At 37.6% G+C, this 14,756-nt stretch overlaps 1 protein-coding gene across 1 annotated transcript in view; it reads right to left on the reverse strand.

The window, feature by feature from the left end:
- Positions 1-968: 968 nt before the first annotated feature.
- The window catches only part of LHX8 (LIM homeobox 8), a 32,213-nt gene continuing 18,425 nt past the window's right edge, over positions 969-14,756 (reverse strand). The window contains exons 7-8 of the mRNA XM_032296578.1: positions 5,351-5,534; positions 969-1,682 (exon numbers count right to left, since the gene is read on the reverse strand). Of these exons, the coding sequence (XP_032152469.1) occupies positions 1,606-1,682; positions 5,351-5,534 (261 nt within the window). The 3' untranslated portion in view covers positions 969-1,605. The remainder of the gene's footprint in view (positions 1,683-5,350; positions 5,535-14,756) is intronic.

Below are 14,756 nucleotides of genomic sequence, written 5' to 3' on the forward strand. Positions count from 1 at the left end.
ATGGCAAATAAAAGTGAATACTCACAATCAGTCACCTCCCAAGCTAAGGGATGTCAGTTATAGTCAGCTGGGTAATGCTGTAACCTGCTAACAGTGCAGTTTTCCTTGGCTTCTGGTAAAGGTAAAGCTGATCTCACCACTTCATGCCCGGGACAGGTAGACAAAACCCCACAGAGATTAGCATCAGTCTCAAGATCAGATGAATTGACTTCTGGCTACGAAGGGATTTAAACTAGAGTAACAGGTTTAAAAAAAAAACAAAAACCCTCTTTCTGCCATAGTGAGGCAGGTTGCTTCTGGTTTCAGGCAGGTAAGTTACTTATGTCCACATGATTACTTTCTGGTTGCATTTATGATTACTTGAACAAAATGATAAATACTCTAGTATTATTTCCAGTCTTCAGCCTGATGGAAATCTGCTCAGTTAAACAAAGACTTAAGTTCTATAAGTCTTTTCTCATGACCTCCTTTCCCCCCTGACTGGTATGTGAAAGACAAAAAATGAGTACTAAATTCTTTAAATCCAAAAATTTGTAATTCCATTGCCACACAAGATAAAGTCCTGGGGTTTAGATTTCAGCTCCGAGAGTCAGAATCCCTAAAAAGAATCCACTAAGAAGAAAATGCAAAGAGTTCTTGCTCTAGAAACCTTGCTCATAAACTTCAGATACTTTTAGTTCTCCTTTTTCACTCCTACAGAAATATATTATGGCCCATATTTCATTTCTGGCTCTTAATACCCTCCAAAGGCCATTCTGAAATGCATTCTGCCTTCTCTTTCACATTGATTTTATTAGCTGGCCTAAAAGAGAGTTTTTGCCAAATTGGTTTTAATGTCTTCAATTACTACTCAAATGTACTCATACAACACAGCTCAAAACACAATACTTTTAAAAATTATTAGTTGTTAGATTTTAAAGAGACTAAAGTCAGCTTACTGCTGAAAACACACAAAAAGGACAAATTGATTGAAATTTTCACAAGAATGGAAAATGTTTAATAAACTCAGAATGGTGGGCTTATTAAACTATAGTGTTATTTACAGCCATAATTCATCAACCACAAACACAATAATGTGTTTGCATGGCATGCTACAACAGAAGCTTTATTCAGTTCATTCAGAAAACATTGGCAAAATAAATTTCAGTTGCAAATTCACAGATACAAGCTTTAAAGTATAAAGTTGTATATAACAAAAAATACAGGTAATATTTATAACAATAACTTACAGATACAAACTAATGATAAACTACAATTTCACAAAAGATTGTAAACATTTTGCACACTTGTCAGTCCTTTCTTTTAGGCAAAGTGCTCTTTTGATGGCAAATAAATTAACAGATATACACTAGAGTGAACTATTTCCAGACAATACAAAAAATGTTTTGATTTGTTTTCTTCTTGTAAACATAAGTTTTACAAAAATGAAGAATCAATAAAAGTGTCTTGCAGGCCAACTACAGATACATACCTGGGCAGCAAAGTGATGTTGGAAATGCTTTACGTGTTAAATAAAAAATGAACAGTAATATCTTTTCAATGGTATTTTATACATAAGAAACGACAAATTCATATCCTTAATCAATTCTATCCCTGAAAAAAGAATTAGGTATGACTTATTGGCAGTTGTGTCATTGAATGGGGTAACAAGGGCTGGAGTCCAAGAGTTGTTGGTGAATGAGCTACAAAATAGAAAGAAATTTGTGGATCAGTTTTGTATGGTGAATAAAACTGATTTATAAACAAACAAAAACAATCCAAGGCAATGTTTTCATCACTCATTGTAGCTGAGGGCACCAAGCTACACTCATTCCACTCACCTCAGCTGCAGCATTAACTTATTCAGCATAGTAAGAGTCCAGGAACAGATTTACCCCAAAATCTTTATTTGGGGCCACAGTATTTTGCCACTTTAATGTCCTCCATCCATACCCCATTCACTGCACTTCACTCTACAGCTAGAAAGGGATGGGTTCAGCTTCAGAGATGCTGCTGGCTTTCTCATGAAGGTGTTTGTATAGGACGATCTTCCTCAAGTTTCTTTCATTAATGTTTACCTCCTCCCTAGGCATACATCAAAACACACTGGACTCAGGCAACACTACTGTCTTTCATGTGAACACAATCAATTTTAATACTAGTATAAGTAAACGGCAACAATGGTACAGGCTCTGATTTTTTACTAAACCAAAACTTGGAAGTTTCTGCTTTCAGCAAGGGCTACGTTGCTTCAAACCAAACCTTTCTCTGAGACCATCTAGGAAATCTGGATAAAACTTTAAAAAATCTGTTTGAAGGCATCTGAAAGACACTTAAGTAGTGAGGACTTACAAAGTCAAGTCCCAGAATGGAGGGAAAGGAAATAAGGATGCTTTTTCTCCCACAAGGATAATGACAATTTAAAACAAAACAAATGTCTGATAGGCTGAGAAGTTTAGCAGAGCATTCAGAAGTTAGACTTTGGCAGAGTGGTGAGAAAATTCAAGAGCAGGGCCCGCTGAGAAGGAGAAGCCTTAGTTAAAAACGACAAAAGAAAATAAAACAGGGATTCATTTGTGATTCCAAAGGGCTAAATCAAAGGAATAGTAAAACAAAAATATACCAGCCCTCCTGAGGATTGGTGCCTGATTGGATTAAGTTGATTTCGCCTTGTCCTGACTTTCTGGGAGTAAAACTAGCCTTCTCTAGCGGAAGGTTATCATTCAAAGTCTCAAATTATTTTTATTTTTCATATCCAACATCTGAAATGCAACAGCAAATAACAAGACAAATAATAAGACATGACTTGAAAGAAAATAAAGAGGAAGAAAAAAAATAGACCCACCAAAGATCCATATATTGCAGTTATCAGACATGAGTTTTAGTATCACTATAATTAGTATAACAATTTAAATAAGGATAAAGTGACAAAATAGATGATTTCAGAATATAAACGGAAACCTTAAAACTGAAAAACACAAATAAAATTAAGAACTTATTGGATGATTTTTTTTTACAGGATATTAGATATAGAGAGTATTAGTGAACTAGAAAAATTGTTCAAAAGAAAATGTGAAATTTTTTTCATAGGAACAGAAACAATATTTAAGGAGACAAAAGCTGAGAATTTTCCATAATGAAAGACATCAAACTACATATTCAAAAAGCACACCTAGGCACAGTATGATAAAACTTTTACAAGACAAACACAAAGAGAAAAGTTGAGGAAAAAAGATTTATTTTCAAAGGAGCAAGAAGGTCAATATCTGACTTTACCAATAAATGGGGCCAGGTTAACTAGCTTCCATATGCAAAACAAATAATGAAAATCAGAAGACAAGGTACTTATATCTTCAAAGTGCTGAAAGAAAATAACTAACAACCCAAATTTCTACGTATAGAGAAAATACCACTTACAATTGCATCAAAAGAAATACTTAGAGAAGATGTGCAAGATTAATAAGCAGAAAACTCTAAATCATAAGAGATGATTTAAAGATGATCTAAATAAATGCAAAGACATACTAAAGTCCATGGTATGGAATACTGTTTAGATGGCAGTTTCCTAAAATTGATCAATATAGTTGCTGTAATAGACTGTATCAAGATCTTAATTGCTTTCCCTATTGGGGTGGAAATTGACAAGTAGGTAAATTTTACGAAAATACAAAGGGCCAAGAAATGGGCAATACAAACTTGAATAACAACAAAATAGGAAGAATTGTATTATCAGATATTAAGAATTATAGACCTAGCATGATAAGAATGGTTAGGTAGCAACACAAAAATAAATAGACCAATAAAACAGAAAGTACAAAAATTGACACAAGGGGACACTTGATTTACGGCAAATGTGTCTGTACAGAGAAGCTTGAAATTTTCTATTTTCATCAACATAACAAAAAAGCTTCACTTCCTATCTCATACCACACACAAAATTCAATTCCAAATGAACTGTAAATCTACGCAAAGGTAAAACAAAGTTTCTATATGATATCATAAAAGATATATCTTCATTATCTTTGAGTAGAAACAATTTCTTTCACATGTCACCAAAAAAAGGACTGCTCATGAAGGAAGTATGAAATAAACTACATTAAAATTAGGAACTTGTGCTCAATGAAACACTCCATTAAGAGTAGAAAAAGCCAACTTACTGAGCAGGAGAAAATATTCTAAGCACATAAAATTATCAAAAATTATATGCAGATTATACCAAGAACTAAGGCAGATCAATTTAAATAATAATAAAGACAAGCCAGTAGGTCAATAAACAGAAAGACTTGTACAGCTCTTCATAAAAGAGAATATACAAATGCCTGATGAAAAAATTCTCAGTCATCAGGGAAAGGCAAATTAAAATATTATTGCACTACACTATCATCAAATTTGCTAACATTAGGAAGTTATACCATACCAAGTGTTGGTGTACCTTGAACCTTGCTGCTGGTCAAGGTGTAAACTGGTTCAACCACTATGAAATACTGTTTGTCAGAATGACTGAAGTTGAGCATACACGTAGCTCATGACCCAGGTACATATCTAATAGAAATGTGAATTAATGTGCACAAAAGGCATGTACAACAAAGTCCATAGCAGTAAATTCATGAAAGCACAAACTGGAAAAAACACAAATATCTATCAACCAGGAAACAGAAAAACTGTGGTATATTCCCACAGTGGATTTCTGTATAACAATGAAAACAAATAACTGATTCTCACAATAATATAGGTGAATCTCGCAATGTAATTGAAAGAAGTGAGACACATAATACATTCTGTATCGTTCAAAAAAGGGCAAAACTAAAAGATGGTTTTAGAAGTCAGTGCTATGTTACTTTGGGAGAAAAGGACAATAATTAGAAAAAGGCATAAGAGAGGCTTCTGAAATGCTAATTATGTCTGCTACTTTTTTTGGGCAGTATCTATATGGATACATTCATTTTATTAATTCATCAAGCTGTACGGTTATTACATATGCACTCTTTTAAATGTATGATTTGCTTCAATTAAAAAAAATTTCTGTAGCAAAACTTATTAAACTCCCATCTAAAGTTCTGAGTGTGAACACTTGCTCTGATCATAATAAAGTATTTAAGCACATATTGGTAAAAACAAAAAAAATTCTGAGTAAAAATCAAGCATTAAGAGTCATTATCAATATTTGCAACTTAGCTGCAAAGTGAGTATTAAACTTCTTCCTTAAAATGTAATCACAGAAAATGTTTTGTTCCCTACTGTACCCCCCACAATATTTTTCAGCTACTACTGAGGTAATATTTCAAAATGTGAATTGTATCAATAATCTAATACTAGAAGTTACCAGTTGTTGATTGCTTGGGAGACAGCTGTTAAATGTTGGGATACCTACCATCCATATAACTATGCAGCGCAGTTAACATTGTTCCATCTTGGGGCACGTAGGCAGAATAAGCCATTTCTTCTAACATGGGTGGAGACAGCCTGGAGGGTGGGACTGCTGTGACTGGGGCAGAGGAGGAGTGATTAGGACTGACATGTTTCTTGTGGCGTGCTCTACAATTCTGAAACCACACCTGAGAAGGGAGAAAAGCAACGGAAGTAGGTAGATCACACACCAGCTTCCAAGACATTACCAACTCAGTTTAAAAATGAATGTGACCTCAATCACACTACCACACAAGCACAGCATAAATATAAATAGGCTTTTTAAAAAATTCTATGTGAAAGAAACATTTTGGTCCAAATAACAATGGTCATTTTTTTCTTGCTCAGGTGATAGTTCTCTGGTGATTTACTTAAAAGCCAATTCTATTTAAGTGGGAAAGGGGACTGATTGCTTATGGGATTCTGGTCTGTTGAATTTGAGTTGGCCAAATCTTAAGGTTACCCCTTGAATGCAATTATTAACCTCTATTAGATTTGGCTGGGTGCTGTGGCTCATGCCTGTAATCCCGGCACTTTGGGAGGCCAAGGCAGGCAGATCACCTGAGGTCAGGAGTTAGATACCAGCCTGGCCAACATGGTGAAACCCTATCTCTACTAAAAATACAAAAGTTATTTTTAGTAGAGATAGGGTTTGGGCATGGTGGCTGTAATCCCAGCTACTCGGGAGGCTGAGGCAGGAGAATTGAGTGAGCCCAGGACGTGGAGGTTTCAGTGAGCCATTTTCATGCCACTGTATTCCAGCCTGGGTGATGAATATTTTGTATCCGTTCAAAAATAAAACAAAAGCCAAAACAAAAAAAATACCCAAAAGTTCTATTAATTTTAAAAAATAAAAATAAAAGCCATTTCTATACTAAAAGAGCATCTTCCATAGAAAAGGCAGGGAAAGGCCTCAGGAATTCCAGAGAAATCTCCCTGGTTTTACTACTGGCATTTAGGACAAAAAGAAAAGCAGAAAAATCTCTTTTAATCAGAACTTAAAAAAAAAAAAAAGACTACTGAATGTATTCTTAGACACCTGCTGGACTTATTTCAAATCCTTGTTCAAACGACTAAAATCCCTACTGAGAAAAACCTTTCTACAAACCTCTTGATTCAGTTATTCCAGTCACATTTTAACCTGCTGAGTTCAATTTCATCTTGGTGAATACATAGGCTATTCTCGAAGAAGCATGTTAAGGTCAGGTCTATAATAGCAAAAAACTCATAATATTTAAGTAGAATTATAGACAAGCACATCCACTGGTGAGAGTTCACAAAATGTAAAGTTCTAACCACCCTGCTGTCCACTCTACTACAGAAATAAAGGAAGCAAATTCGGGGCAAGACATCCAGGTCAGGGCAAGTAAGTCTAGACTGCCCAGAATGCTTCCAGTAACTAATATGCCTGTGTTTGAATTCCCTGCCAGATGACAAAACTTGACCATAGAGTGTTACTTTATTAAAATACTGTATCACTTATTTTCCATCACTCCAAACAATTCTGTCATGAGAGGAAAGAGAGGTGAAGGGATAAAAACTTAGCATGAGAATATTTTGGGGATATAAAACCAGGAAAACACCAGGGGTATAAGTCTGTTCAAGGCTGGTGATGGGGCCTTGTTGGCACAAGGGAATCAGGACTAATTAATGTGGAACAAAAGGAAGCTGCAAAGAATTTATAAGAAAAAGCTGGCCTGACTTCAAAAACACACCCCGCACCTGACACTCAAAAATAGAAGGTTGACAAAGTGTACTCTCAAGGGTGATTAAAACTAAAAGAAAGAAAATTAATAACTTAGTGAGATACATAGCCTTGAGCAGGTGGCTGTAATGCAGCACCTAAGGAATGTTTCTGGGACAAGACTTAGACATGTATCAAGGAAGATGAGTGGGAAGTCACAGCCTCCCCACATCCCTATTCTCTGGAGTGTTAGAGAGACTCGGAGGCCCCAAAACTCCACAGTTCTGCCCATAGGCTCTGGAACAATAGATGTCACTACTAACACTAGCCTCACCCAAACAAGATGACACTACTCAAACATTCTCCAATGTGTAAGGGGGAACTGCTGCCACCTGCCTTTTTCCCTTATGGTACCTAGAAGACACATATGCCAGAGGATTACATAAAACCTAAAACATGTTTCATTATGGTTCCCAGAGTTTCTTCAAAGTATCTTTTTGTCTCCAATAAATTATATATTGAATGGAACCTATGCAGTTGTAAAACAACAGAAACACCATCTTTTGATTCAAAAAAACTCAAACTTTGTAAATAAACATGAAGAAATTATGATATAAACAGCAGTATAACTATCTTAATACTGAACAAGCAGCTTTCTTGGAAAGGTCATCCAGAGGTAATCAAGCAGAGAGAGGTCTGCAAATGCAAGGTGTCAGGTAACTGGTAGAGCAAAAGTATAAAATTTCCAGACATCAGAAAATTGCTTCTGGCATGAATGCTACCCAGCATCAGAGTCAAATACAAGTCCTTTTGACTCTCTTCACTGACAACATTTCCTCCTTCTGCTTTGCAAACCTCCAATAAGAGTTAAAATTTCCCGAGTAACTACTTTAAATTTTTAGAATTCCAAATCACAAACTAAGCTGAAATCAGGCCATGTAGATATACTGGAAAAGCAAAATACTAACACATAGAATAAATCCTTCAGAAAGCCCAGAAAAAAAGCCAAATATAATAATTTTGTATATGACAAAGATGGGATTTTATTTAAAAAGCATGGTTCACTGGTTTAGGGAAAACCAACAGTTTATCATTTGAAAGAGAGGAAAAAAAACAGATAAATTCCTATCTTCCATGGAATCAAGCCAGATAAATTAAAGTTTGGGTGTAAATAATTGAAACAATAAAAGTGTAAGAAAACAAAAGGCAACATTGAAATGCTCTATAGATAGGGAAGCATAAGAAAGGCCAAAACTATCAAAAGACTGAGAGATTTAAACACACAGAAACATTAAAGTTCTGTAAAGAAAAACTAAAAAGGAAATTGATGAACTGTGAAGTTTAACATGGTATCAAGTAAGATAAAGAGACAATAACCCAACAGAAAAGTGAGTAAAAATATAAGGTCTTGGTTGGAGGATCCAAGATGGTCAAATAGGAACAGCTCTAGAGTGCAGTTCCCAGCAAGAACGATGCAGAGTGTGAGTGCCCACCACATTTCCAAACAAATTTTCACTGCCCGCAGACCAGGAGATTCCCCAGCCAAAAAGTGCCAGTTTTCAGCATGGCGATTTCAGCTGATGCCGGGTTGGCACACAGAAACTCACACAAATCTGGGCGGCCATTTTAACTGGTGCCTTGAATGCCTGGAGACAGAGCTGCCCATTCAACTGAAAGGGAGTGGGCAGAGACAGGGAGCCAGGCAATCTGGCTTAGTGGGTACCACCCCCACAAAATAAGCAATCTGAAACCCTCTGGATTGAGAGTTTCGCAGCAAGCACAGCTGGATCTAGGAGGGTCCCACTCAGTGCGGGGAAGGGCAACCACCACTACCAAGGCAGTCCACCAATAACGAGGCAGTCCACCAATACCGAGGCAGTTCACACAGCAGCTGAGCAGAGCCTGTGGCAGCTCAGCAATGCCTCTGCTGGCAGACTGTGACTAGACTACTCCGTGTGGGGCAGGGCATCTATGAAAAAAGGCAGCAGCATGACAAGAACTTATAAATAAAGCCGACCTTCCTAGGCCAGAGCACCTGGGAAAAGAGGCTGTTATGAGTTCTGCCACAACAGACTTAAAAGTACCTGCCCAGCTGCTCTGCATGGAACAACGGAGCTCTCAGCACAGCACTTGAACTTCTATAAGGGACTGACTGTCTCCTCAAGCAGTCCCCAACCCCCATATGACCAAAGAGACACCTCAGAAAGGAGAGCTCAGGATGACATCTGGCAGGTACCCTTCTGGGATGAAGATAATAGAAGAAGAAACTGGCAGCAATCCATACTGTTCTGCATCCCTCGTGGGTGATCCCCAGGCAATCAGGGTCTGCAGTGGACCTCCAGCAGTACTGCAGCAGAGGGGCCTGACAGTTAGAAGGAAAATGAAAAAAATGGAAAGAAATAACTTCATCATTAACAAAAAGGATGTCAACTAAGAGACCCCATCCAAAAGTCACCAACTACAAAGGCCACAGGTAGATAAAGTCACTAAGATGGGAAGAAACCAGTGCAAAAAGGATGAAAACATCACAAACCGGAATGCCTCTCCTCCTCCAAAGGATCCCAACTCCTCGCCAGCTAGGGATCAAAGATGGATGGAGAATGAATCTGATAAATTGACAGAAACAGGCTTCAGAAGGTGGGTAATAACAAACATCTCAGAGCTAAAAAAACATGTGCTAACCCAAAGCAAAGAAACTAAGAACCTAGGAAAAAGGTTAGATGAGATGCTAACTAGAATAAACAGCTTAGAGAAGAATATAAACTATTCGATGGAGCTGAAAAACACAGCACTAGAACTTTGCAAAGCATACACAAGTTTCAATAGCTGAATAGACCAAGCAGAAGAAAGGATATCAGAGATTGAAGATCAACTTAATGAAATAAAACGAGAAGGCAAGAATAGAGAAAAAAGAGTGAAAAATGAACAAAGCCTCCAAGAAATATGGGATTATGTGAAAAGACCTAATCTACATTTGGTAGGTGTAGCTGAATGAGACAGAGAGAATGAATCCAAGCTGGAAAACACCCTTCAGGATATTATCCAGGAAAACTTCCCCAATCTAGCAAGCCAGGCCACCATTCCAGGAAATACAAAGAACACCACAAACATATTCCTCAAGAAGAGCAACCCCAAGGCACATAATCATCAGATTCACCAGGGTTGAAATGAAGGAAAAAATGCTAAGGGCAGCCAGAGAGAAAGGTTGGCTTACCCACAAAGGGAAGCCTATCAGACTCACAGCAGATATCTTGCAGAAACCCTACAAGCCAGAATAGAGTGGGGGCCAATATTCAACATCCTTAAAGAAAAGAACTTTCAACCCAGAATTTCATATCCAGCCAAACTAAGCTTCATAAGCGAAGGAGAAAGAAAATCCTTTATGGACAAGCAATTGCTGAGAGATTTCACCACCACCAGGCCTGCCTTACAAGAGCTCCTGAAAGAAGCACTAAGCAAAGAAAGGAAACAACCAGTACCAGCCACTCCAAAAATGTACCAAATGGTAAAGACCATCAACACAATGAAGAAAATGCATCAACTAACAGGCAAAACATCCAGCTAGCATCAAAATGGCAGGATCAAATTCACACATAACAATATTAACCTTTGTAAATGGGCTAAATGCCCCAATCAAAAGACACAGACTGGCAAATTAGATAAAAAGTCAACACCCATTGGTGTGCTGCATTCAGGAAACCCATCTCACATGCAAGGACACACATAGGCTCAAAATAAAGGGATGGAGGAAGATTTCTCAAACAAATAGAGAGCAAATGAAAAGCAAATGCAGGAGTTGCAATCCTAGTCTCTGATAAAATGGACTTTAAGCCAACAAAGATCAAAAGAGACAAAGAAGGGCATTACATAATGGTATCAGGATCAATGTATCAAGAAGATCTAAGGATCCTAAATATATATGCACCCAATACGGGAGCACCCAGGTACATAATGCAAGTTCTTAATGTCCTACAAAGAGACTTAGACTCCCACACAATAATAGTGGGAGACTTTAAACTCCCTGTCAATATTAGACAGATCAATGAGACAGAAAATTAACAAGGATATCCAGGACTTGAACTCAGATCTGAACCAAGTGGACCTAATCGGCATCTACGGAAATCTTCACCCCAAATCCACAGAATATACATTCTTCTCAGCACCACAACACACCTACTCTAAAACTGACCACATAATTGGAAGTAAATCACTCCTCAGCAAATGCAAAAGAATGGAAATCATAACAAACAGTCTCTCAGACCACAGGGCAATCAAATTAGAACTCAGAATTAAGAAACTAACTCAGAACCACACAGCTTCATGGAAACTGAACAATTGGCTCCTGAATGTCAACTGGATAAACAATGAAATGAAGGCAAAAATAAAGATGTTCTTTGAAACCAATGAGAACAAAGGCACAATGTGCCAGAATCTCTGGGACATATTTAAAGCAGTGTTTAGAGGGAAATTCATAGCAATAAATGCCCACATGAGAAGGAAGGAAAGATCTAAAATTGACACTCTATCATCAAAATTGAAAGAGCTAGAGGAGCAAGATCAAAAAAACTCAAAAGCTAGCAGAAGATAAGAAATAACTAACATCACAGCAGAACTGAAGGAGATAGAGACAAAAAAAAAAAAAACCCTTCAAAAAAAAAAATCAACAAATCCAGGAGCTAGATTTTTGAAAAGATCAACAAAACAGATAGATTGCTAGTCAGATTAATAAAAAAGGGGGAAGAATCAAATAGATGCAATAAAAAATGATAAAGGGGATATCACCACTGATTACACAGAAATACAAACTACAATCAGAGATTACTACAAACCACTCTATGCACATAAACCAGTAAACCTGGAAGAAATGGATAAATTCCTGGACACTTGCACCCTCCCAAGCCTAAACCAGGAAGAAGTTGAAACCCTGAATAAACCAATAACAAGGGCTGAAGTTGAGGCAGCAATTAATAGCCCAACCAAAAAAAGTCCAGGTCCAGATGGGTTCACAGCCAAATTCTATCAGACATACAAACAGGAGCTGGTACCACTCCTGAAACTATTCCAAACAATCCAAAAAGAGGGAATCCTTCAGAAAGCATTTTATGAGACCAACATCATCCTGATACCAAAACCTGGCAGAGACTCAACAAAAAAAGAAAACTTCAGGCCAATATCCGTGAAGAATATAGATGCAAAAATCTTAAATAAAATACCGGCAAACCGATCGCAACAACACATCAAAAAGCTTATCCATCACTATCAAGTAGGCTTCAATCCAGGGATGCAAGGCTGGTTCAACATACAGAAGTCTATAAATGTAATTCACGACATAAACAGAACCAAAGACAAAAACCACATGACTATCTCAATACATGCAGAAAAGGCCTTCAACAAAATTCAACAGCCCTTTTTGCTAAAAACCCTCAATATAGTAGGTATTAATGGAATGTATCTCAAAATAATAAAAGCTATTTATGACAAACCTACAGCCAATATCATACTTAATGGGCAAAAACTGGAAGCATTCCCTTTGAAATGTGGCACTAGACAAGGATGCCCTCTCTCATCATGCCTATTTAATATAGTATTGGAAGTTCTAGCCAGAGCAATTAGGCAAGAAAAAAAATAAATTAATAAAGGGTATTCAGTTAGGAAAAGAGGAAGTTAAATTGTCTCTATTTGCAGACCACTAGATTGTATATTTAGAAGACCCTATCACCTCAGCCCAAAATCTCCTTAAACGGATAAGCAACTTCAGCAAAGTCTCAGGATGCAAAATCAATGAGCAGATATCACAAGCATTTCTATACACCAATAACACACTAACAGAGAGCCAAATCATGAGCAAACTCCCATTCACAATTGCTACAAAGAGAATAAAATACCTAGGAATATAACTAACAAGAACGTAAAGGACCTCTTCAAGGAGAACTACAAACCACTGCTCAATGAAATAAGAGAGGACACAAACAGATGGAGAAACATTCCATGCTCATTGAAGAGTCAATATCGTGAAAATGGCCATACTGCCCAAAGTAATTTATAGATTTAATGCTATCCCCAACAAGCTACCAATGACTTTCTTCACAGAACTGGAAAAAACCACCTTAAACTCCATGTGGAACCAAAAGAGAGCCCACATAGCCAAGACAATCCTAAGCAAAAAGAACAAAGCCAGAGGCATCACCCTACCTGATTTCAAACTGTACTGCAAGGCTACAGTAATCAAAACAGCATGGTACTGGTACCAAAACAGAGATATAGACCAATGTAACAGAACAGAGGCCCTGGAGGCAATGCCACACATCTACAACCATGTGATCTTTGACAAACCTGACAAAAGCAATGGGGAAAGGATTCCTTGTTTAATAAATGGTGTTGGGAAAGCTGGCTAGCCATGTGCAGAAAGCAGAAACTGGACCCCTTCCTGACACCCTACACTAAAATTAACTCCAGATGGATTAAAGACTTAAATGTAAGACTTAACATCATAAAAACCCTAGAAGAAAACCTAGGCAAAACCACTCAGGACATAGATGTAGGCAAGGACTTCATGACTAAAACACCAAAAGCATTGGCAACAAAAGCCAAAATAGACAAATGGGACCTAATTAAACTCCAGAGCTTCCGCACAGCAAAAGAAACAATCATTAGAGTGAACCAGCAACCAACAGAATGGGGAAACATTTTTGCCATCTACCCATCTGACAAAGGGCTAATATCCAGAATCTACAAAGAACTAAAACAGATTTACAAGAAAAAAACAAACCCATCCAAAAGTGGGCAAAGGATATGAACACTTTTCAAAAGAAGACATATATGGGGCCAATAAACATATGAAAAAATGCTCATCATCACTGATTATTAGAGAAATGCGAATCAAAACCACATTGAGACACCACCTCATGCCAGTTAGAATGGCGATCATTAAAAAATCTAGAGACAACAGATGCTGGAGAGGATGTGGAGAAATAGGAACACTTTTACACTGTTGGTGGGAGTGTAAATTAGTTCAACCATTGTGGAAGACAGTGTGGCACTTCCTCAAGGACCTAGAAATAAAAATTCCATTTGATCCAGCAATCCCATTACTGGGTATATATCCAAAGGATTATAAATCATTCTATTATAAAGACACATGCACACGTATGTTCATAGTGGCACTGTTTACAATAGCAAAGACCTGGAACCAACCCAAATGCCCATCGACGATAGTCTGGCCAAGGAAAGCCTGGCACATATACACCATGGAATACTATGCAGCCATAAAAAATGATGAGCTTGTGTCCTTTGTAGGGACATGGATGAATCTGAAAACCATCATTCTCAGCAAACTGACACAAGAACAGAAAATCAAACACTGCATATTCTCATTCATAGGCGAGTATTGAACAATGAGAACACTTGGACACAGGGAGGGGAGCACCACATGCTGGGGTCTGTTGGGGGGGACAAAGGGAGGGACAATGGGAGATGGGAAGGTTAGGGAGGGATAACATGGGGAGAAATGCCAGATGTAGGTGACAGGGGGATGGAGGCAGCAACCCACATTGCCATGTGTGTACCTATGCAACAATCCTGGCAGAATAAAGTTGTACGAACTTTCTGGAAGGCAAAGAAATTTCATGTTTGTATAAAGGCTCTACAAGTGTTTTATCTTTTGGCTTAACAATCTCACTTCCAGAAA

This window comes from Sapajus apella, unplaced genomic scaffold (genome assembly GCF_009761245.1).
Source record: "Sapajus apella isolate SASKATOON/1434 unplaced genomic scaffold, GSC_monkey_1.0 scaffold36, whole genome shotgun sequence".
Classification (NCBI taxonomy): domain Eukaryota; kingdom Metazoa; phylum Chordata; class Mammalia; order Primates; family Cebidae; genus Sapajus; species Sapajus apella.